Source organism: Arachis hypogaea, chromosome 12 (assembly GCF_003086295.3).
Source record: "Arachis hypogaea cultivar Tifrunner chromosome 12, arahy.Tifrunner.gnm2.J5K5, whole genome shotgun sequence".
NCBI classification, from domain to species: domain Eukaryota; kingdom Viridiplantae; phylum Streptophyta; class Magnoliopsida; order Fabales; family Fabaceae; genus Arachis; species Arachis hypogaea.
This window is the reverse complement of record NC_092047.1, coordinates 23,777,725-23,804,230: the sequence shown is the minus strand read 5'-3', so window position 1 is coordinate 23,804,230 and position 26,506 is coordinate 23,777,725. Positions and strand designations below refer to the sequence as shown.

Here is a 26,506-nt window from a genome sequence, read left to right as displayed (position 1 = left end):
TTGTGAATGTATTTCGTTGATTTTATGAGTCAATATTTTGGATATGTGGTCCTTTAAAAAATTCTGTGTTTGCATAAAAGTTTTTGTGCTATGTACCAAATTTTCTGGGCTATATATCAAAATTTTTGTGCTTGTGAATCTTGTTTGTTGAATATCAATGTTTCTGCACATGTAGTTTTTTAAAAATTTCTATGATATACACTAAATTTTATGTTATGCACCATTATTTTTGTGTTGCGTATATTTTATTGGTTGGGAATCAAAATTCTAGATATATAATTCTTCAAAAATTTGTATGCTATACACTCAAAATTTTGTGCTGTGCACAACATATATATATATATATGCTTAATAATTTTGCTAAACATAGAAAAATAAAAAAAAAGATGATGATAAAGAAGATCATAATGATGATGTTGTTAAAAAAGAATCACACAAAAAAAGAAGAAGGAGAAAGAGATGATAAAGACAAAGACGAAACGAGCATGCATATAATTTACAAAATTTGATTGGACATGGTTCAAAAATGATTTAGCCGCTTAGTTTTATTAATTTTGTTGATATAATATTACGTAATTAAATATATATGTAAAACTATTTTACATTAACATTGTATCAAAATTAAATTCTTATTTAAAAAAGTAAAAGATATTATCCATTTTTAAGAGAGTGCTTTAAGATTTTTTTTTGTTGTGGCGCTTTAAGATTCAAAAGCTTGACCTTTTCCGTCTAATAAGTAAAACTCATTTAGACTTCTTCCATTTTTATTAGGGGACTACTCAAATAAAAATGTCTATTTCATGTTTTGCTAAAGATGTTTTCGGATTGCATTTTAATTGGTTTCGATATAATTTATTTGGTGTTTTTCGTCACATATTATTAAATTTCTTAAAAGATTTTTTTCAAAAACAATAAAAAATATTTAAATTAGACTAAAACAAAAAAAGTAATAGATTAACTATTAGATTTCTTTCTAAAATTGTTTATATAAAAGAATAAGTCAAACTCATCAAATATATATATATATATATATATATATATATATATATATATATAAATTTTTTTAAGTAAAATTTATCATACTAGTTATATTGATAACAAAACTCAAATCTCATAAAATTTTTACAAATAAAAAAATAACTAATTTAATTTCGAGCAATATATAAAATAATTACTATATTATTATTACATTATAAATTAAAATTTACTAATTTAAATTTGTTTTTATTTTTAATATAAGAATTAAAAATAAATAAAATTTTTATAATTAGATGTAGTGTAACAAAATATATATAATATTAATTAATTTTTAAAAATTTTGAAAATATAGTCTCTTTTATGTTAGTCAAATAACTATTTATTAAAGTGGACAAACTAATTAATTTTTTTCATATACAGTTTTTAAGACATAAAAGTAATTAATTGGCACATTGGTTGAGATAATTAAAGTAATTATTTCGTTAAAATTTTAATTTAAAGAGAAATTTTAGTTAATTTTGGTATAGAAATTTTGAATTTAAAAACATTGATAAAAATTATATTGAATTTTGATTTAGTTTATTCTCATTTAAATTAATCACTACATAAGTTAAAATTTTGTTTTAAAATTATATTTGAACTTCAATCTGATTTTTAAAGTTTCAATTTACTTAGTTTGATCTTTTAACTTAGTATCCGTAACTCACATTAGGATTTTAAGTGTTTTATTAAAAAAAATTAAAGTATAAAAATTTTAATTGTTACATCAAATAGTCGCTAGAAAGTACAGCGTAGTAGTCGTAGTCTATCTCAACATGTCATTAACGATTCTGTGAGACTGTGACAAAAATAAGATCAAGAACCAATATGAGTCATAACTACCAAGTGACTAAATTAAGTAAATCGAAATTTTTGAAATTAAGTTGTAACTTTAGAGACCAATATAAGTATTATATCTTTGTTGATAATTAAATTGTTTTAAATCCACGGCTGCTCAAACCACTAGGCATTTCGCAAACAAGAAATTTCACAGCACGGGTGCCAAGATCATCCAATATTTCTATGCATTCTTCCACATCTGAGTCATTTACCATCATCATCCATTCGTCTTCATCGTCGAGATACTTGAGTTGGAAAGATCCGATTCGTAATTTGAATCTTGTTGCAACTTCTTCATAGAGCTGGAGACAACCAGCTGCAGGATCAAACTTGAAACGGATCATATCTTCTTTGTAGGCAGCTTTGACAATAATTTTTTATCCACTATCAACACAAGGTGATTTTCCTTTCAAATGTTTCCGATTCTCAAATTTCCATTTGACGAGTCTGTCATGCTTGAAGTAGTAGGATTGTGATGCTCGCCGAGCTTGTCAGCCCCATTCAGATAAGTTTCCATCTCATCAGCAACCAGGGAGTTTGGACTATGATATGCTACATCACATCTAGAACTTTCCAAAATAGAAACCGGAAAGGGTTCCTGGCATAATCCACCATCATCCTTGGCTATTGGTTTTGAATCTACACCAACAGAAAAAGCTTTGTTTTTCTTCAACTCACCCTTGGAATTAGATATAAGCATGTCTGAATGCAGAAGCTGGTTTCCCAACAGACAGACATCATTATCATTATCATCCTCGAATTTAACGGCTAAATTCTTACCTTTGCTTCCAAATGCCGGAGATATGGTGACTGCATCTTTCGCTGCAGGATCAGGATGTTTTACAGAACATTTCTTCTGAAAGAGAGAACTTTTACGTGCATTAATTTCTTGGTTGATTGATCCACCTGACATAAGTCCCCCCGTGTAAGGATCAAACTTCAGTCCTCCTTCCACACCCTGGACCGAGTTAAGCACGGTTTGTATTTTTTTTAAACGATTAACTTTATTAATCTTGCGCGATGGCCATCTTGCAATTCCGTGTTGCCTGCATATCCTTTTCCGGGTTGTTGGGCAAACTGTTCAAGAAGAATTACTTGTCAATAATAATCATCTTGGTGTTTTTCACAAATATTTATCATCTATCATCTAACCCAAAATAATATGCTGATTGAATAAATTAAAAGAAATAAGCAAGGACAAAGCTGTAGTAGTCTTATCACCAAGGCTTTTAGCCGCATCTTTAAGACTACCAGAGAAGTATTGCTGGAGAACACTCAAGCTAACATTCTTCTTCACTGGACTTCTCTTTTTCTCAATCTGCTTTCTTGATCCCTCCATATCCTACAAAGTTGAATCATAAATTATAACAAATGATTTCTCAAATGAAGCAACTGTTAAGATATACCTGGTTATGAGCAGTTTCAGTTTCATTGTTTGTCAAGGACATACAGGAAAAACTCGAGCCTTCTATCCCGTATAATTCAGCATCCGAAACTTTCCTCAAAGTCTGACACTTTCTCTGCATAGTACCTGATAGATTGTCTAATAAAAGTTGCTGTTCTTGACTTCGATTCATATTGACAGGTAGAAAGAATTCTATTATGTAATCATCATCATTGGTATGAGTACTCCTTAGCCTGACTGCAACGGCAGCATTCAACTTATATTTTCACGCATGGTGTACAAGTTATAGGCCTTCACATCGGGATAGAAGAATGGACGATTTGATTGAAGAGCTTTCCCAGCTACACCTTGCCCTTCCTCGAGATAATGTTTAACACATGCATGAACAAATCCTCCTACCACAATATCATTTATATAGCTAGCTGATTCTTCAATGCATAGTACAGTTTTTTCACCAGGAATTTTACGCCCATCTTTAATCCGTATTCTTGAAGCTTCATCTCCTATCCCCTCACTATAATAACAGGGGATCCATGTCAATGCCAGTGGCAAACTATGCGCATGACACACAGCTCGTAACACATCAATTATCTCTGTTAAAGCTGCTCTTTTGTTATTTGATAGACACTGCACAGAAAATAACCAATCTGAGTAAGAAGTTTTTAAATCCATATGAAAACACATCATTGTGAAAGTTCAACTTTGTTTTTGCCTCTTGTCTTCTATTTATTGTTGTTGGGGGCGGTTGGGGGAAGCTTGTTCTTTACAGTACCTTGACATAAGACGTGGAGGCGTAGTAGTCCTTAGATTAACTAAATGATATTAAAAATATAATTATTAAAAGAAAAAGAAATAATATATGAATAAAATAACTTGTGAATACAATTAAACCAAAAATTAAAAAAAAATTGTAAAAATCTAGTATTTCAAGAATTTATCACTTCGTACATATGTTTATCAAACTAAAAAAAAAAATTGTGGCTATCAACTGAATTTTTTAAATATTTGTGCAAAATATTAGGAAGAATGGAGAAAAAAAAATAAGTGGCATGATATTATGTGAAAGAGAAGATAAAGAAGAGCTGTCAAGTAGATGTTGATTTATATAGAAAACATAAGGAGTAAGTATAAAAGAAGAGGATGGCCAATGAGTTATAGCTCAAATGGCATAGTCTCTTCATACTCAATTAAGAGGTTACGGGTTTGAGTCTCCTATCTTTGGTAAAAAAATAAATAAAAGAAGAGGATGAATTATGTTTTATACTTTTATTACTCAATTTATATCCATTAAAGAGAAATAACATTAACATTAAAACCATACAATATCTTATATAAAAATAAATAGCAAGAGACTATAAAAAGTATAGAGTAACCTATATAAAAATAGAGAATAGAAAAATATGAAACTATAGAGTAATCTAGAAAAAATAAATGTCATTAGAGTGAGAAGAAAAAAAATCCTAAGCTATAATAATAAGGCACATGAGAAGTAGAAATAAAATAGTTAAAAGTAGTTCAATTAAAAACAAAAGGATTAAAAAGTAATTTAAGTCAAATCTTCTTTTTTTTGGTTAGTTGAGTCACTGTCATTTTCTTCTTCACTTTCTTTCTAATAAATACAATTACATAGTCACTTACTATATATATTTAGCAAGAGTGCTAGGACAAAAAAAAGAGATATGAGATTATGTGAGGAGGGATAAAAAAAATTATATAAAGTGAATGTTGATTTATATAGTGATATAACAAAAAATAAATATAAAATGTGAAAATGAATTATAATTTAACTCAATTTATACCTATTAAAAAGAATTTATTAACATTAAAAGAATATAGTAACTTATATAAAATTAAAGAATAAGAAAATATGAAAAGTAATATTTAAAAAATCCTATTAACATTAAAAGCATAGAGTAATCTATATAAAATTAAAACACAAATAAAATTGATATATTACGTATCAAATACAATTTAAATATGTAAATATTATCCAATAATAAAATTTTTCTTTGCCAAGGAGAAGACGCGGGTTCGATTCCACTATTCGCCCTTTCCATTACTCAAAAGAAAATTCTAACTCTTTCTTAAACCTAATAAAAAAAACTATTTGTTGCGTGGCGGTTCTAAAAAACTGCACCTCGAGACCCAAAAAAAAAACTATATTAGTTGCGTGGTATCTCGAGATAAAAAAAATTCTTGGACAGCACAATCACTATCACTATATCATATGCATGACAGTTTTAAAAAACTCTTGGTAAAAGAAAAGGTTTTTGGATAACGCAATCACTCACTATATTAAATGTCAAAATGAATTAGAATTTAACTCAATGTATACCTATTAAAAAGAATTTATTAACATTGAAAGAATATAGTAACTTATATAAAATTAAAGAATAAGAAAATATGAAAAGTAATATTTAAAAAATCCTATTAACATTAAAAGTATAGAGTAATCTATATACAATTAAAACACAAATAAAATGGATATATTACGTATCAAATACAATTTAAATATGCAAATATAGTCCAATAGTAAAATTTTTCTTTGCCACGGAGAAGACGTGGGTTCGATTCCCACTATTCGCCCTTTCCATTACTTAAAAGAAAATTATGACTCTTTCTTAAACCTAATAAAAAATTATTTGTTGCATGGCGGTTCTAAAAAACTGCACCTCGAGATCCAAAAAAAATAAATTATATTAGATGTATGGACCGCATCTCGAGATCCCAAAAAAAAACTATATTAGATGTGTGGCAGCTCTAGATAAAAAGAATTCTTGGACAGCGCAATCACTATCACTATCACTATCACTATATCAGATGCATGACGATTTCAAAAAACTCTTTGTAAAAGGAAAGGTTTTTGGATAACACAATCATTTACTATATTAGATGCATGACAGTTCCAAAGAAACGCACCTCGAGATAAAAAAAATAAAAAAGGCACTTTGTAAAAGGAAAGGTTTTTGAATGGCGCAATCACTATCACTATATTAGATGCATGACAGTTCTAAAGAAACGCACCTCGAGATAAAAAAAATCCAAAAAACTCTTTATAAAAGGAAAGGTTTTTGGACAGCATTGAAAGCTTATTCATCAGCGCAATCACTATCACTATATTAGATGTATGACTGTTTCAAATAAACGCACCTCGAGATTAAAAAAATATCCAAAAAACTCTTTGAAATAGGAAATGTTTTTGGACAGTATTGAAAGCTTATTCATCAGCGCAATCAATTTCTACGAAAAATTTAAAAAAAAAATTGTATAAAAAAATACAAACATTGAAATACTCTGAATTAGTTGGATTCTATTCTCTAATAGAATATATAATTTGTATATAATATTAACTAAAATAGTTTCAAATAGTTATATTTTTTAATAAAATCAAAGAAACAGAATTTTAGAATTATTTTTATTTAATTTTAATAGAATCTTTATATAAAAATAATTCTATTAAATAAAAATTTACTTAAAACTCATATAAATATCTATTTTGGAATCTATTTATTTTATTAAAAAAAATATTTTGAATAGAATACTAAATTGGTGATCCAAAAATAATAAATTTTTGAATTTCAAATCCTGTCATCCCTATCTCTTACTAATACATATCGTAGGAGAAGTAATAAAGGATAAATTGAGACTAATTCAAAACTGATATATATATATATAGTATTTTAAGAATTTATTACTTCATACATATGTTTATTAAACTAAAAAAAAGAATTGTGGCTATCAACTGAATTCTTTAAATATTTGTGCAAAATATCAATAAAAACGGAGGAAAAAAATAAGTGGCATGATATTATGTGAAAGAGAAGATAAAGAAGTGGTGTCAAGTAAATGTTGATTTATATAAAAAATATAAGAAGGAGTAAGTATGAAAGAAGAGGATGAATTATGTTTTATTACTCAATTTATACCTATTAAAGAGAAATAACATTAACATTAAAACCATATCGTATCTTATATAAAAACAAATAGTAAGAGATTATAAAAAACAGAGTAACCTAAAAAATAAATGACATAAGAGTGAAAAGAAAATGAAGAAGAATCCTAAATTGTAACACTAAATAATAACCATAAGAAAGAGTGAGTATAAAAGATGATGAATTATGTTTATAGCTAATAAAGAGAAATAATATTAACATTGAAGACATATAGTATCCCATATAAAAGTAGAGAAGAAGAGAATATGAAATTATAGAGTAATCTAAAGAAAAATAAATGTCATGAGAGTGAGAAAAAAAATGAAAAAAAAAATCCTACGCTATAATAATAAGGCACATGAGAAATGAAATAAAATAGTTAAAAGTAATTCAATTAAAATCAAAAGAGCTAAAGTAATTTAAGTCAAGTCTTCTTTTTCATGGTTGGTTGGGTCACTATCATTTTTTTCTTCACTTTCTTCCTAATAAATACAATTACATAATCACTTACTACATATATTTAGCAAAAGTGGTAGGAAAAAAAAAAGAATTATGAGATTATATGAGGAGAGATAAAAAAAATTACATAAAGTGAATGTTGATTTATATAGTGATATAACAAAAAGTATATATAAAATGTGAGAATAAATTAGAATTTAACTCAATTTATACCTATTAAAAAGAATTGATTAACATTGAAAGGATATAGAAACTTATATAAAATTAAAGAATAAGAAAATATAAAAAATAATATTTAAAAAATCTTATTAACATTAAAAGCATAGAGTAATTTATATAAAATTAAAACACAAAAAAATTTGATATATTACATATAAAATACAATTTAAAAATGCAAATTAGTCCAATGATAAAATTTCTCTTTTGTCAAGGAGATCTAAAAAAAAACTATATTAAATGCATCTAAAAAAACGCACTTCAAGATACAAAAAAATCTAAAAAATTTTAAAAATATTACCTATGTATATTAGTAATATTTTAACAAATGTTAAATATACCCTATGTTACTAAAGAGTTCTACTAACATTTTTCTAAAAATTTAATAACATTTAGTAAAAATGTTACAAAAGATATTCTATAGTAATATTATGAAAAATATTACAATAGACCATTCATGGTAACACTTAGAGAAATGTTACAATAGATAATTTTTGTAACACTTAGAAAAATGTTACCTTAGATATTTTCTGTATGATATTTTATGTAACACTTAAAAAATGTCACAATAAGTCTTTCTAATAACATTTTAAAAAATATTACAATAGATATTCTATAGTAATACTCAAATAAATGTTACAAAAGATTTTCTTTGCTAACAAAAAAAAATATTATAATAAATCTTTAGTAACATTTAAATACACAATATCTTTAGTAACATTTAACCCACACCAGACCATGAAGTAAAGTGTTTTCTGGCCCGGGGGCCAACTTCCAGATTCTTAGAAACTTCCTCATTAAATACAATCTTGGAAGAGAGTATAATAGGCAGAAGAGCATGAATTTCATTAGTTACCATTTACAGGACTTCACAAGAAAGTAAGCAGTCACTTACACCAAGGAAATTTAACAATTTTTTTTCTCATGTACAAAAGGAAGTAAGCAGTCACATACAAGAAAGTAAGCAGGACTTAGTTATCTTGGTTTTTCAACTTTAACTATCCAAATATCCTAAGGTAACTATGTCAATTTAACATTTTTTTTCTCATGTACAAAGGAAATTGAAAATACTAAGTTCCATAAAATTCAAATAGAAAATAACAGATATAAAGTCTTAACAAAGGAATGCCCTGAATTGCCCTTTCCTCCATATACCTTGATGGCTTATAGAAGTTACCATATAATTCTGACCATTTCTTTAGGCTGTTATATACATGCTTTGCCCCAACCAAAAAGCTGATCATAAAACATGCTGGACTAGATAAGTACAAAAGGGGCAGTAACATAAATGATGGTTTAAGAGTTCAAATAGTTTACAAATTATTACATGGAAGAAAATGATTTTGCAATGCTTTTATAAATTTCTTTTCTTAGCTTTAGCCCTTCAATATTTTAGACTAGGAAAGAAAAAGGAAAGGGTAAACCCACCTGTAACTAGGGAAGCTCATCCCAAGAACACAAGCAATGTCGAGGTCTGATGCTTGAATAACCATTCCTTCATATAAAACATGGCATGCCTCGTTCACTATTGGAAAGAGTATCATCTCTACAATCTCTTGGTCAGTAATAGATATAGGCTGCAAAAGGAATAAATGCTATCAGCTTCACTACACAAGCTAATGCCGACGAGCAAATTCAAGAAGATATAGATTCAATCTAGTGAGAGAGGAAGCTTATGATCAAACAATCACTTGCAATACAGAATTTTCAAAAGAAAAGCACCTTTCCACCAGGCATAATATTGGCAAGTCTTCTCAACTCTTCAACAATTGGTAGTATTGAAAGATCGGGTTTTGGCTTGCTACCCTTTTCATAAATGTAGTGTCCTTTTCATTGTTTTTCTATAATGCAGTACTTCTTAGAAGTTCGCGGTTTGAGCATCCAACTCTTATCCATGACTAACTAATATTATAAAATTCAAAATGTCCAAAATGAGAAGGAAAAAAACTAAAATAAGGAGCATTTTACCAAACTATTGTTGCAAAACAAGGCATTATAATTTGCCATAACACTATAACAATTATAGAAGGTATGTAAGATAAAATCTCAAGACTAAATATAGGAGAAGTACCTCCTCAAACTTTCTACCAAACAATTAGAAGAAGAGATCAAAGAATTCTTGACAATAATGCATAAAATCAAGTACAACATATAATCTAACACATGCATTCACTTATTAAGATATGGATAAGAAAATCCTACTTGTTTTGAAGTTCAAACAGTTGCTAAAATGAGGATTATCGGTAGCGGCAACAAGCAGAATTTGGGGAGCAGTCCAATAAAATGTGGTTATGGTTGAGAATCATATATTGCTGCTAGGTACATTAGATTTCTCTGTAGCCTTGCTTGGTTCCTGAATTATTATAAACCAAAATCACAGGATTAATTTTTAAGTATATAAATATGCATGGCTGCAAATAATTTTTGGATGAAAAATGTTTAAATGTGCTAAATCAGACAAGAAAATTTATACCTCTGTAAATAGAATGTAACTTATTGAGGGAGAACATGAAGGATTGAGATCTAATACTGCCAATAAAAACTAATGTCTTCCATCATCAAAGTATCAAACTTACAATAATTATACTTTTGTTTTGAATTAATTGTGTACATTAAACAACTATTTCCCTAGTCAATGTCTATACTTGCTTAAGAATCAAGTATGGCGTGAATGATGTTCATGCAACTATCCCTAGTTATGAAAAAGTTGACTATACACAATCAAAATGGACTTGGCTTGAGGATGCAGCCAACATTTAGGTTCATCCGCACTTACTATTGAAGTTGCTCAATATTAGGCACACATTAGGGATATTTATTGGAAAATTAAATAAACATAAAGTATTATATAGTACTTGATTAGTTAAATATTTCTCAATGTACACTTTTTCTTTGTGTAATTAAGCAGAAAATTAGAAAATAAGTTGTTATTAAAAAAAATGGGTGTTAATTCCACTCGTCAAATGAGAAGAAGTCAAAAAGGGGAAAAATCATCATCATTACTTCTTGCCAAAAATACTTTTTTTGAATAATTATTTTTCTCAAATTAGTTATTAAACCTACTGGAAATAATCAAAGTGTTGTCGATTTCAACCTACTGGAAATCAATTATAACCAGAGCAATGGCAACCCTGCCAAAGGAGCACTACAAATTGTCTCAACAATTAAGAGTGAATGGAAACTAAACTAACAAGATTAGAAGAAACAATTTGTTATGGTGGAAAAGAACTTCTAAGCTGTCATGACATTTACAAAGATTGACCAGGATATGGAGACTACAATCAGATAAAGCTCCAAAATGATATGGTTTAACACAACAAAATTGAGATGAAACGGTAACAAATTAAAATAGATAAACTACCTTATGAAGTTTCCTACAGCCATATATAACTGTACCCAGGTTCTCTAAATACTTAAGTAAACAATAAACTGACCTGTGTTCATCTTCTGTCCAAGCAATACCCTTATGACGTTCCTGATCTGATCTTGAAGCCTTAGATCCATTATTAGACTCGTTGTTCGAATTCTAAGGTTGGCCACCCTTCTTGCCAGCTCCTTCATCACTAGCATTGCCTGTTGAGCCTTCTAAAGTAGAATTATAAGTCGGTAGAGTCACACGCCCAGATTCAATTAAGTTGACATCATCAACCAGAAGCTCATAGTGTTGTTTAACCTCTTCCAAAGTCTTCCCAATTACATCGGCAGCAATCTTCTCCCATCGATCCGGATCGTCCTCAGGGTAAGTACCCAAGGCATTCTCAAATGCTTTATCCTGCTCAAAGCTCCACTCAGGGCCTCGACATGATTCTTAATTAGCTAATTACACGCTAAACACCTACTTAACATTAAATAAATAAACACCAAAACAAGGAGTTTTGTATATTATTAATTCCCAAAAAAACGAATAGATTAATTCAATTTTTTCATTTTGCATATGGTTTATTATTTTTTATAATAAATATAAAAAATAATAAGATGATTCACTTTATCTGTAATATATATTATAATCAAACTATCTAGTATATATGATAATTAAAAAATAAATCTCATTTAAGATAAAAAAAATAATTAAATAAAAAGCAAGGTTAAACCAGTAATATTAAAGCTAGAAGCACATATATTTGAAACCGTTACTTTCCATAACAAGCAACGACGAAGATGTACCAATTCCTTCCTTCAGTTTCAGTAATTATTTCAATTGCTTCTTCCTGAAATTAGAATGGCAAATTTGGGAATTCTTACAGAGAGAATTAAAGGAAGCAGAGAGAAGGCGAGTTTTGTGGGAATATCGGAAATGGGAATGGAAACGGTTAGTAAATATTTCTTTCTTCCCTCCGAGCAGTTAGGGTAGTCTCCTATCTTGATTTCCATGATCGGAATAGGTAACATTTTTAAAGTTTTTTAAAAAAATTATATATATTTACTAACATTTTATTATAAATATTATTTTATATATAATTTTATAATAATCACTAACGCTTTAATAAATGTTAAGCAATAAATGTTACCAAATGTTCAAAATGTAGTAGTGTTTTTGCAAGAATCCCATTTTTCATCTATCTGATCATTTTAACTAATTATTAATTTTCATATGATTAGAGGTATAAGTATCCATTCTATACAAAAACAACAAGATTTATACAAAAAGCCTAAACGACAAAATGGTGACTTCTTTCGAAATGACGCAGTGGGGGGACGCAACGGCGAGCCAGAGGACAGAGAAGTGGACAAGGTGGGAGACGTGGCAACAGAGAGGAGAATGAATACGATGACAGAGTTACGGAAAGAAACACCGCAAATAGAGAGCACGACGCAGTGATGATCATGGTACGGTGAAGTGTGACGATGCGGTGAGAAGAGAGAGTGGCGAGAGGGTGGCTGCAAAGAGGTTGGATGGAGTATGGACAGCGTTAGGGATTTCTAAATTGAAGAAAAGTTATGTAAATGAGGATTAGGAGTTTTGGGTTTCTATATATGTGTGTGTGTCTGGGAAATGGCTAAAAATATATATGAGAAATAAACTATTAAGGACAATTCAGTAAATTTATGAATTTCAGGAATTAGCGGATATGGGGCGGGGATCCCTGCTCGGATCCCCGCACCTGCCTCGGAAGAATTTTGTCTCTCGTCCCCATTCTTACGGAGAAAATTCCCCACAGTCGAATCCCATTCGGGACAATCCTTGCAGAAATTCCCGCGTCTCGAGAAATTTTGCCATCCCTTTTATGCACGATATTAATTTCTATTATTAATTAGACTATCTTATGAAAATAAAAGCAACAAAATTATATAAAAACTTATTTTTAATATCTATTTTAAATTATTGATTATTTTATATAAAAACTGGAATAAAAACAACTTAGAACTATTTATCTCATTCTTGACAGTAACTATTTAACTATCAATTTGAATAAAACATGAAATCAGTTTTTGTTTTCTTTAAAAAAAAAAAGAGAGAGACTTAAAATTTAAAAATTTGTCATTTGTATGAGAACAAAACAAAAAGAAAAGTTAACAAAAATTTCTTTCTTTTGATTGAGTTTTTTATCCTAATTTTTGGAGCGATAATTTTTTTTTTGAGATTTTTTTTATGTATTTATCTCTCTGTTTTTCATTTTAAGTACTTTTTTGTCTCTATTTTTTTAATCTATATGTAAAGATAAAATCCAAAAAAAGTCTCAAAAATCATTTCATTGTTATTTTTTTATTAATTACCACAACATGTCTAATTAAACATACAAATATCATGAGTTTAATTTTATTATGTTATTTTAGTATCATATATATTTATATTATTATTTAATTAAATTATTCTTTTTAATATAATTATGTATTTTGATATTATATTAATACAATATTATATAATTAAATATAAAAACAAATAATAGGTTTTTAAATATTTTTTTTATGAAAACATATAAATTCGAATTAAAATGAATCATTCATAGGTTTTTAACTATTAAAACTTAAGACAACTTATATACTTTAATTAAAAAACTTATAAATCTCACAGAGATTTAGAGATAATTAAGTTTTGCTGCAACATAGGTATCTTAAAAAAAATTAATCAAGAACTTATTTTTTATTTATTTTTCTTTCTCTCATTTTATAATCCATTTCAAAAAAACAAAAACTCAATCAGTGGACTAAATAAGTCTTCTCTTTGTGTGGATATTAATCTGGTAAAATTGTAATCTTGAAAAACGGTGGATACTAATCTGGTAAGTAGGGCTGCACATGAATCGGATAATATCCACATATTCGCGGTAATTATTTGCATTCGATCCGAATTTTGCGGATATTATCCGATCAGCAGAGTCATCAAATCGGATCAGATCCGATCTGCACTATGGTAGGATCGGATTGCAGATTTGGCAGTGATATCCGCGGATCTGATCTGTAAATCTGCATATCCGCACATCTCATATAAATAGCATAGTTTAAGAAAGTAGACCCTAATGTGATATGAATTTTAGTGTGTTATTTTATGAATTTTATGATATCTTGTTTTTAATTTTTTATGTTGTACTTCAACTTAGAGTAATTAAACATAAATATTGTGTTATTATTTCATTTTTGTTATTCAAGAGAACTTTTATTGATAATATTTTAGAAGTAAATAGGCTTAAACAGGTGAAAAATAAATTTTTTGGATATTTTTTTTTTTTTTGTAAAAACAGCCAAACAAAATCTTAAAATAGTTTTTTTTTTTAATTATGCGGATATACCCGATATCCGATGCGATCCGATCCGCAAGTATGCGGATCGGATCAGATCGGATATAGCCTGAAAAAATACGGATATCGTATCCGATGAGTGCAGTGCGGATCGGATAGAATTTTAGGCTATATCCGATCCGATCCGATCCGATCCGTGTGCAGCCCTACTGGTAAGGTTGTAATCTTGAAAAACGGATACCCAGCAAAGTCTTCTCTTTGTGTGGATACTAATCTAGTAAGGTTGTAATCTTGGAAAACGGATACCCAGTAAAGAGAAGATTGAGATTCTTGTCTTCTTTCTCTTATTTTATTCGATTTTTGCCAGATATTTTATTTAATTATTATATATTTTATGTGTATCCTTGTATAGCTAAGTTTTTAAATTAGTAGGTGATCAAATAAAATATTTATTCATATAAAACTGTAATTAATTAATTAATTAATTAATTATTATTATTATTATTATTATTATTATTATTATTATTATTATTATTATTATTATTATTATTATTATTATTATTACATTTGTCAATTTTGATCTTTGCAAAAGCTTAATAGTATTTATATTTTATTTTATTATTTTTTTACATATATATGAGTTTAATTTTAATATAAAATTTTTTGTATAATTATCTAATTAATTAAATTCATGCATTTATATGTCTTTTTAAGTAATGATTGTGAAAATTAATTATTTTTATTAATATAATAATATATGATTAGTTATCTATAAATCATTTACACTAAAAAGAATAGAAGAAATATGAGATTATGTGAGGAGGGATAAAGAAATTGTGTAAAGTGAATGTTGATTTATATATAGAGATATAACAAAGAGTAAATATAAAATGGAAAAATAAATTAGAATTTAACTCAATTTATACTTATTAAAAAGAATTTATTAATATTGAAAGGATATACTAACCTATATAAAATTAAAGAATAAAAAATATAAAAAATAATATTAAAAAAATCCTATTAACATTGAAAGTATAGAGTAATCTATATAAAATTAAAACACAAATAAAATTGATATATTACATATCAAATACAATTTAAAAATGTGGATATAGTCGAATAGTAAAATTTCTCTTTACCAAGGAGAAGATGCGGGTTTGATTCCTGCTATCCGCCCCTGCCCTTATTCAAAAGAAATAAAAAATTCTTTGGAAAAGGAAAGATTTTTTGCTCTTCCAAAGAGATACACCTCGATATCCAAAAAAAATTTGGACAGATCTTTTTATAGGGCAATAAAAAATTATATTAGTTGCATGGCAGTTCCAAAAAAATGCACCTCGAGATCTAAAAAAATTCAAAAAATTCTTTAAAAAAGGAAAGATTTTTGGCAGTTTCAAAGAAACGTATCTCAAGATCCAAAAAAAAAAAATCAAAAAACTCTTTGGAAAAGGAAAGATTTTTGGCTCTTCCAAAGAAACACACCTCGATATCCAAAAAAATTCAAAAAACTCTTTGAAAAAAGAAAGGGTTTTTGGACAGATCTTTTCGTAGGACAATAAAAAATTATATTAGTTGCATGACAGTTTTAAAGTAATGCACCTCGAGATCCAAACAAAATTCAAAAAACTCTTTGAAAAAGGAAAAGTTTTTGGAAGCATTGAAAGCTTATTCATCAGTGTAATCAATTTCTACGGAAAATTCAAAAAACTTTTTTGTATAAAAAATTTAAATGTTGGAATACTCTTAATTAGGTGGATTCTATTCTCTAATAGAATATAGAGTTTGTATATAATATTAACTAAAATAATTTTAAATAGTTATATTTTTAATAAAATTAAAGAAATAAAATTTTAGAATTATTTTAATTATAACTCATATAAATATCTATTAAATAAAAATTTTTATTTATAACTCATATAAATATCTATTTTTGAATCTATCTATTGTATAGAGAAAAAATATTTTGAATGAAATATTAAATTGGTGATCTAAAAATAATAAATTTTTCAATTTCAAATCATGTCATCCCTATCTTGAACTAATACTTATCGAAAGAGAAATAATAAGAGATCAATTGAAACCGATTTAAATCGGAGATACATATATATCAATATTTATATATAGTATATGGTATATGGGCAAGATGTATTGGGATCACTTAAAATTTAATAATAAATATTATTATGTTTTAAAAAAAAATAAATAATAAGCGCTCTTGATTTAGTTCGGTAGAATGTGGATTTTCAAAATTTTAGAGAGCCTGATTTCATTCTTGTTATATTGAGAATGACAATGAAATAATTAAACAATAGTGCTGAATTTGACCTCTTGAACTGTAAAATTTTAAAAAGTTAAGAATGAATCTAGAACCACTTAAAATTGACGTGGCATCATATTAAAAATCCTAAAAAGTTAAGAATAAATACGGAAGTTACCTTTAGCAATATTATAATATATTACTAATAGATAAGTAGATTGTGAAAAAGATAATATAATTATCTGAGAGATCTTTCTTTGTATCTAATAAAAATGTCTCTACTATATTTTCTTGCTTTTATCTGTTACCTTTTTTTGTTGTGTAAGTTTTTGGATAAATAGTACACCAAAAATAGTAGAGATAATAGTTATTATGCATTGGTATTAACTTTTATTATTAATTAGATTATCCTATGAGAATAAAAATAACAAAATTATATAAAAACTTATTTATAATATCTATCCCAAATTATTGATGATTTTATACAAAAACTGGGATAAAAGCAACCTAAAATTATTATTCTCACTCTTGACTGCAACTATTTAACTATAAAACTCTATAAGCTATCTAACTATAAAACTCTATAAGCTGCATCCGTCATGTATGGAACTATATATTTAACATTTTAGTCCTTACTTGTCACTCTATTATCCTACCTTCCGAAAATAGACACTTTGAAAAAGCATGATCATGCTTCAAGGTCCTTTCCTCTTTGAAGATTGAATTACAAGAGATCTTCAATCCAAATAATCCCAATGCCACATCCAGGAAACTCCATAGAAATGTCTTCATCTGATTTGTGTGGCTAAAAGACAATGCTAATGAAATATGTTGACAAAATATGTTGACAGAAGAACTCAACCACACAAGTCAAATGAAGATATTTCTATGGAGTATCTTGGATGTGTCATTGAAGTTATTTGGATCAAAGATTTTTTGTGGTTCATTGAATTCATCAACTGTTACTGCCACGGACTTTTAATGGTAATTAAGATCTAATAATGGTTTATGATAAAAAAGAAGTATATTTTTGCAACAATGAACCTATCATAGATCGGATCATATCCATAAATTTATGGTATTTATCTGTATCTAATCCATAATTTGTGGATATGATCTAATCTGTAAGATGATCGGATTAGATCGGATCTGATCCACATTCTAATTGGATAGAAATAAATATGTTTAAAAGAATAAAAAAAATATTGATTATTTTATAAAAAAAAATTTAATATTTTTTATTTTACGTATATATTTGATATTCGATCTAAATATAAAAAGTGCAAATACTGAATCCAATTTGATGAGTTTAGTGCAAATCGGATCGAAATTTTGGTCATATTCGATTAATATTAATTAAAATATTTATAATGATTATACTTTTAACTAAGAAGAAGTCCAAAAAAATACAAGAATACAAGAACAATTTAATCAGATATTAGAAAAAAATTGTACTTTAAATCAGTTAGATTTTTTTCCCATATATATATATATATATATATATATATATATATATATAATGTAATAATAATATGGTAATTATTTTATATGTCACAAATATAAATAGGTTTTTTTTTGTGAATTTAAGAAAGTTTTATGAGTCTTTAGTCCTATTATCGATCTTTTTAGTATTAATCTTCATATTATCGATTTGATTCATATATAATTCGGATAATAAATTATTTGGTGACGTATTTTTTTTTTACTATGACATACTTCTTTCGTATAAACAATATTAGGAAAAACCTAATAATTAAGCTATTTCAGTTTTTGTTTTAGTCCAATTCAGTTTTTTTGAAAAAAAAAATCTTTTAAAACAATTTAGTAATATGTGAAAAAGAACACCAAATAAATTAAAAAAAAAATTAAAATACAATAAAAAAATATCTTTAGCAAAAGATAAAATAAACATCTTTATCTGAGTGATTCTTTTTTCATTAAGCTAATTCACTTTGAATTTTATTAGTTATTAATTAACCATTGAATCCTGCAAAATCTTTATAATTTCCTTTTGGCCTATCTTGCTAAATTTATAAATATACACGTATAGGTTAAAATTATTAACAATGCTAGGTGTACAAAAAATTAACTACTAAATTAATTACTAATATAAAATATATTTTAAAATATAAAATACATATTAAAAATAAATTAATAATATATATATTTATATACAAAATACATAATAGTTAATTTGGTGAATTATGTTTAGTGTGTCAGTGTGTATAACTTTTTTCTAAACTATTTGGAGTATATAGAAAACACTTTACTCCCACATGCTACAACTACAAATTGAGAAGATATTATAGACATGGATAAGCAAAGAAATTTCAATATTTTTCAATTATTGAATCAATTATTTTCTTTGGAGTAATATCAAATCAGTTTTTAAGAAATTTTTAATCGAATATTTTAATTCTCAATAAATTTTAATTACTAAATTAGTCTTTAACTTTTTATTGTTAGCCAAATCAATATCAAAACAAATTATGATAAAAAAAATTAAATAAATCAACCTCTGTCATTATTTAATAAAGAAATAACAGTTCATAAGAATTTTTTAAAATTTCATATTAGTTCTTCTATGAAAGACGAATAATATGACGTCGAGACAAATTTGTCTAATGAAATTAAGATTTGAAAACTAATTTGGTGAATAAAATATTGAATACTAAAATTTCCGACTAAAAGGCAATGCTACATGACAAACGAAACTTAACATTTTGGATTAAAACTTGGCCAACAAATGTATTTTTATACGTAATATCCAAAGGATATAGTATTGGTTAAACTCCTAAATCCTAATAGTATAAAAATATATTGTTGATCTAAAATGTTGGTTAATATTGATAAAAAATAACGGTTCGTGAAATTTCTCAATAATGCAATATATTCAATCTGAATCCTTGACTCCACCAGCAACCCATTGATTGGCATAAAGAGTAAGAACCAAAGGAAATGCAACCAAAGCTCATTTATCATGTTCACTTCATCCATTAACTTTAGAAGGTCTTGAACTGTTCATAAAAGCAGCAAAAGGTTCAGACTTTCTTTGAGCCTTCAATACATCCAAGTATCCAATCATAATAAAAGCATGTCTAATTGATTAGGCTTATAGGCTACGCACTAACTATACAATCTAATTTATCATCAAATTTTGGGGATTGTTGAACACCTAGCAAGGTTATCTCTTAACAAAGGATTTTATGAGCCTCAAAATGTGACATACACTATATAGTACTCATAGCTAAGCAAGTCATTTGACAGAAAAATCAATAGCCTCCTTAGCATTATTTTCAGAACTTTTCAATTTTTGAACACTCTCACCACCATTCAGGAGATGGAATATTGATCAGTTCAGATGGCAAGGAACCATTGTCACTTAACCTTGGAACTGAGTCTTTATCGAAAAGCCAGTTTTCGATATCAACAAACGAATCAGGTAAACTGGAACATTCGGTTGGTGGTTCAACATTTCCAGTAGGGGTTACATGTGTATCGGATTCGTTTACATTGGGTGGTTGGACTTGGTTGGAGGATCCGGAATCTTGTAGATGAGAGCATGCAATTGGAGGTTCAACACTTTGACCAGTATTTTTGCACCAATTTGATTCAAAAGCTGAAATGTTATCCGCATTTCCAGAAGCTTCCCTTTGGTTGACCTCTTGTTGATTTGATTGATAAGTTTCTTGACTTTCAATTTCACATGGAACAATATTTCCAACAGCATTTTCATTTTGATTTCTCATTTGATGCTCATTTTGATGCTGGTTGCTATTAGAGGGCGCCGAATAAATTAAAGGTGAATCACCATCCTGAATGTAAGGTTCATAGAAATTGTTGCCCTCATTTGACTGGATGAATGGTTGGCTGTATGTTTGCGGACGAGACCTGGAATTTGGTGACAACGGTGAATTTCCGGGGAGCCAAACACGATTTGCGTCATTGACATTGCTCTGATTAGAGAATCCTGGAGCAGTATGATATTCATCACCTTGTAGCTGTGTTGAACTAACATGGTTGCTGAGGCTGGACGAAACATGACCAGAGTGATTCACTGTTGGGAAGTTTGCGGCAGTGGCTACTCTGTTCGGCACTGTAAGGGGATGAAGGAACTGATGACTTAAACCACTTACACCACTTCCTCGCTCCTTATGGATGGCATGCGTACGCACACCGAGACAATGCTTTGGAAAAAAGAGAGGTTGGGGTCTGTTTCTAACGAATGCACCTCTGTAGGACCTACCATGGTTTGCACCATTCGGGATTGATATGTTGGGGGCTTTCGAGTATACAGGGATGTTATTCGGGATAGGGAGCTGGTTCTGCACCCTGGAATTCAGTGCAGGGGAGTGAGCAACCAATCTTGCTGGACGAGAAATGTTATTCTGAGGCACAGAATTCAATGAATAACTGTGCACTGCAGTTGACCTTCGTGCTTGATTCCGTAAAATGGAATCTGGAGGCAAGTGAATAACCTCAGGAGGCAGAGTTTCATTACACTCCCGATGCCCCGCACGTAATGAAGTACCATGATTGGGCAAAGCTGGTAAGGGAGAAAAATTGCCCAGCTTGAAGTTTTTCCTCTGAATTTTCCATAGCTCAGTTTTATCATTTGCATGACAATGATCTAAAATGTGCAAACCAGTGCCCCACATTAAACATGGTGCTAGGGAGTCGCAGACATAACAGTGACACTGCATAGTGTCAAACAGAAATCAGCATAATAGATAGAAGGATGATATCGAATAGTAAGTAACAATTAGAAATATTCAAGATAAAATGAGACATGAGTGCAAAAGTTAGATAATAGAGCGAGGCTATAATCTTCACTTATTTACCTGGTCACAATGTGTTTCATGGGGTGTGGAAGAAAAAGGGAATTTAGCACAAGCATGCCGGGCATGAGGATAGTCTCTACAAGCAACCTGCAAGCCAAAACAGAATGAGCCTTCACATTTGAAAAGCTATACAGTCCCAATCACATCTACTACCAAAAATTAAAAATAAAATAAAGGGAAAAAAAATGAAAAGAGTAAATTTGGATCAACAAATCCTTTAAATATATTCTCAAGCATACTCTACCTAAGAAGCATGGAACTTTTCTATAAGTTACATTTACATGTAGATATATACAACAAAAACATTGTTTTATACCCATTCAGTGGAATTGGCTACATTAATCAAACAATGAGATTGAGCCCTACTATATACCATGTCTGCAGAAAATCTGTTTAAAATTTAATTCTTTTTTAATGATTTCATCTATAGTTTTTCTTGGTCTTCTTTTTCGCCACCCTATTGGGCTGCCCTGTCTAATGCAGGATGCTACTCCCTTTTCGACAATAGATGCATACCAACTTTCTCTCTATGCGCATTCAAAAGCATACTAGAACGTAGAAGTTAGCTAACAAATCAGCAACCATCAAGTTGAGATGTGGGTATCCAATAGACTATTTGGACGGGGTTTGTTGAGGTTATATAGAGATTTGAAGAAGATACGACATAATTATCTACATTAATGATATATATTTGTACACATGACATGACAAGTTTAGAGAAACTTTGCAATCTGTGTTTATGCCAAGCCATGTTTGAATCTGCAAACAAGCTTTATCAGTTTCCCTTGTAATCCGACAAGAAAATCCGTACTCAGAGCATTAAACATTAAGCATTTGAAGAAACTATGATTTATGCATATTTTAAAAGTTATCATACCTAAGTAAAATTTTCAAGAAGAAAATTACTTTGATTTCCTTGTTGACATAAAAGCATGGCACAAGTAAATGAAAACTTGCACGTAACAGGGTAAAATTTTTTAAACCAAAGAAACAATGAACATCAAATTGCACAGGAATATTATGGCAAGTTGCAAAGCATTCTAGAAAATATAATGCCATTGAAGCCTTATTAAATATAATGAATGCAACACATTCAGGAAATAGAAAAACATCCAATGCTTAAGACATTAGATAACAAGATCAACTTAAAGACCAACCACAATAGCCATTAAAGCTAGACACATTCTTTACCAATAAGTAACCACAACTCCTCTAACCAAAATACATCATTGGGAGTACCATTTGTCCAGTCACGTGCTCATATTACTGAGTGACAAATCTATGAGTGCGATGTAGTATTAATGTATTTTTCATCAGATTCCTCTTAATTCCTCTTCCTCGAGCCTTGCCTATCAATAACATATGTTAGGAATCCCATATGCTTCCTCGCTCCTTACTGCTCTCTCTAATCTTACTGTATCTTAAAGCCAAAGTTCTTACAACATCAACTATCATGTTGCTATGCATTGAGAAATCACTAAATTCACATGCGAAACACCATCACAAATCAATATCCAACTTCTAAAACACCAAAAAAAAAATACATAATCAACTTCTAAAACACCAACACAAATCACTATACATTGATATATCACTAGATTCACTTCTAAAACACCAAGCAAAATCAATAAACAACTTGTAAGACATCAAGACCAATCAATCAATAATCAACTACAAAAACAACAACATAGATAAATAGTTGACTTCTAAAACATAAACAAAAATGACTTATGCTTGTTAATTCCCAATAACAACTAAAATATGTAAACTTCAACTCAAAGGAGACAACATACCTGACCCTTCTCTCCAACTACAAGCAACTCATCTGACCCAGTTGGCTCATCATCCACACAAGTGACACCATTTTCAGGGTCACCATCAAGAACTACACAATCACCATCTTCATCATCCACCAAGTTCTTCACAGCCACTGTTGAAGACTTTGACTTGGGTTGATGAGGTTTGTTCTCACGGATGATGATAACGTCATCTGAATCATCTGATTTTCCATCATCATCAGAGTCAGAATCAGACATGCCAAGAAACTCCCTTATCCAATCATAGTCCATGCTTTTCAGTCCCTTCTCGGGACCCTGTTCTTCATCGGAGCTTATCTCCAACACCTCAGGCATGGCTTCCACACACAGCAACAGGAATATGTTTAATAGCAACAAAGTAAAAAGCAAAGCAACAAAAAGGGTACCTCGGAAACCTTAAAAAGGACGAATTTTTGAGACAACCTTGTTCTGGGTTGCGATAATCGTTGTCCCAGAAAAATTCACATCATGAAAGATAAAGAAAAAAGAAAGGGTTGCGGTGAGAATCAAGACACGGGGGTGATGTGCACCAGAGAGGAATCGAAAGGCTGAATCTTTCGGAGAAATTGAGGTTAAGGGCCATATAGATTGAAGAGAACAATAATGGGATTTTGTGTGCACTGTGCACACAATGAGTGTGGAATTGAGGAACGCCTTTTGCCTAGAAAGACTGTTGAGGTTGCGAAAGTAGGGACTAGGGATAGAGAACAGAGAAGTTGAGTAACAATTGTTTCTTTTCTTTTTCTTTCTTTCTTTCTTTTTTTTTTTACTATTTTGGCAATAAACATTAAAGATTAAACAATCCAAAATGCATTATTTAGTTTCTCAATTTAGAACCAAAATTATTTATACATTTTGGGGAAAAATCACGAGGGGTAGATTATTTTCTATAATGATGAGAAAACAAATGTTAATTTTGGCAACCGTTTCATGATTACTATGATGAGTTTAATTGCATTATTGAGATTGTAAAATAGTCGTACAATTATATTTATTTTTTTTAAATGATTATACACACAATTAATATAAAATATAGTTATTTTTATTATGATATTATGTAATTAAATATAGATATAAAATTATTTTATATTGACAATATGTTAAAATTAAATTTTACTATTACGGTTACCAAAAAAAAAATTCTACTACTACGATACTCATAAACAATTACTTATTCGAATATGATAAATATATGAGTACTTTTTCACATAAATTTAAAATAATAGTACCAAAAAAAAAAAAGTTAAACTACTAGGTTGGTCTTTAGTTTGTTTGGGTGAGTTTTTAAGAAAATATTTTTTTTGAGTTATCTTTTTTTAAAAGATCTTATAGAAAAGTAAAAGTAATTTTATGTTTGGGTATCTCATGCAAAAAGATTTTTTTATCTATCAATTATGTGCTTGTTTGGGTGCCATTTTTCAATAAAAAAATATCTTTTTTCAATAAAAAAAATATCTTTTTTTATTTTTTAGCGTGTTTGGCAAATTTCGAGTAATAAAAGTAAAAGCACTAGAAAAATCAGAAAAAACATCTTTTTTTAGAAGCTGTAATTTACATCTTTTTTTAAAAGATCTTTTTTCCTTAAAAAAAAAAGATATTTTTCAGGTAATAAATAAACAAAAAAGTACTTTTATATTGTTATATCCAAACATAATTGATAGATAAAAAGATCTTTTTGTATGAGATATCCAAACATAAAATTACTTTTACTTTTCTATAAGATCTTTTAAAAAAAGATAACTCGACAAAAGATCTTTTCTTAGAAGCTCACCCAAACAAGCCCTATATGTTTGGGTATAACGATATAAAAGTATTTTTTTGTTTATTTATTAGATGAAAAACATCTTTTTTTTTAAGAGAAAAAGATCTTTTAAAAAAAGATGTAAATTATAGCTTCTCAAAAAAGATCTTTTTTTTTTTATTTTTCTAGTGCTTTTACTTTTACTACTAGAAATTTGCCAAACACGTTAAAAAATAAAAAAGATCTTTTTTCATTGAAAAAATATCTTTTTTAGATCTTTTAAATTTTGAATTTTTATGATCTATTATTATTTATTTTATAAGTAGAATCAAGAGAAAAATATAAGAGAAAAAATATTTAATAGTGAAAGATTTACTTTATCCTCTAAAGTGAAAATCTAAAATTTAGAGGATTCAAAATCATTAGAATATATCTTAAAATTTTAATTGCATTAATCTATTTTTTATTTTATTATATAAAAATTAAATTTTTACATTTAATGATAGAGATGAAGTCATAACCAAAAAATTAATAGAGTTGACTTGATATGTTTTTAAATTTGAAAAGATTTTTAATTTATTTTTTATAACTCATTAAATTCAATTAATTACGATAAATTAATTATTAATTAATTTAATTAGATATTTCAGTATTAGATAATTTATTATAATTTATATTAATCAATTAATTATAATAAATAAATCAAATAAAATCAATTATAATAAATAAATTATACAACTAATTGATTTAATTAATGCATATATTACATTAGGTTCGGTTGTTCACTTGTCGAACGGGTCGGATCTGAAGATGAGAAAGGTGGGGCGACTAGAGATGGGTGTAGGTGAGCCTTGACGCGTAGCTCCTCCGAGTTACCGAGCCGTGTATGTGGGGGGGGGGGGGGGGGGTTTCCACCTGCAAAAGGACTCTGACACCCAAATCAGTATCCGTACGAGATGGAGAGTTTATGTCAAGGTAGGTGACGTACCTGGGGAAGGGGTTGGACCTTCCTCTTATATAGTCTGTACCAACGTGAGTCCCACATGGGCAGACCCTCTTTTCTAGAAGCTTCCTCTCCAGCTGTCCAGATTCACGCGGAGAGAGATGCCACTCGGGTCGCCCCTTGGTTGGGCTCCGTTAACCCACCGGGTCGGGCGGACGCCCGGACCTTAATTTCAGGTTAATGAGCTGGGCCGGAACACATTAAATCCTAAATCAATTATAATCAATTATAACTAATGAAAAAATTGATAGATTTAGTTTTGGCTTGAGAATATTTTTATTTTATTTAATTGATTAAACCA

At 28.7% G+C, this 26,506-nt stretch overlaps 1 protein-coding gene, 1 long non-coding RNA gene and 1 pseudogene across 3 annotated transcripts; all 3 read right to left on the bottom strand.

The window, feature by feature from the left end:
• Positions 1-1,868: 1,868 nt before the first annotated feature.
• On the bottom strand, positions 1,869-4,044 carry LOC112729844 (protein NLP9-like; annotated as a pseudogene).
• A 4,730-nt stretch (positions 4,045-8,774) lies between these two features.
• LOC112727152 (uncharacterized) lies at positions 8,775-12,231 on the bottom strand. The gene is made up of 5 exons (XR_003165597.3): positions 11,304-12,231; positions 10,072-10,222; positions 9,592-9,771; positions 9,298-9,446; positions 8,775-9,105 (listed from the first exon to the last, which is right to left on the bottom strand). It is a non-coding gene; the product is annotated as an uncharacterized lncRNA (long non-coding RNA).
• Positions 12,232-19,762: 7,531 nt separating this feature from the next.
• LOC112727150 (uncharacterized) lies at positions 19,763-24,250 on the bottom strand. Of its 2 annotated transcripts, XM_025776797.3 has the most exons (4): positions 23,885-24,179; positions 23,438-23,778; positions 21,645-21,731; positions 19,763-21,500 (listed from the first exon to the last, which is right to left on the bottom strand). In XM_025776797.3, exons 2-4 carry the CDS (start codon positions 23,774-23,776, stop codon positions 20,127-20,129), a joined length of 1,800 nt encoding a protein of 599 aa, XP_025632582.1. In that variant the 5' UTR covers positions 23,777-23,778; positions 23,885-24,179; the 3' UTR covers positions 19,763-20,126. The 2 variants fall into 2 exon arrangements, with proteins under 2 accessions (XP_025632582.1, XP_025632581.1); XM_025776796.3 differs by having other exon boundaries at positions 23,438-24,250.
• Positions 24,251-26,506: the final 2,256 nt, after the last annotated feature.

What these genes read in the sequence shown, in the direction of transcription:
- LOC112727150 (XM_025776796.3), bottom strand. Translation starts at nt 23,776, where the DNA reads ATGCCTGAGGTGTTGGAGATAAGCTCCGATGAAGAACAGGGTCCCGAG. An exon ending in TAGTTGGAGAGAAGGGTCAG is followed by an intron (nt 21,732 to 23,437) that starts GTATGTTGTCTC and finishes TTTGGCTTGCAG; the next exon opens with GTTGCTTGTAGAGACTATCC. An exon ending in ATGAAACACATTGTGACCAG is followed by an intron (nt 21,501 to 21,644) that starts GTAAATAAGTGA and finishes GACACTATGCAG; the next exon opens with TGTCACTGTTATGTCTGCGA.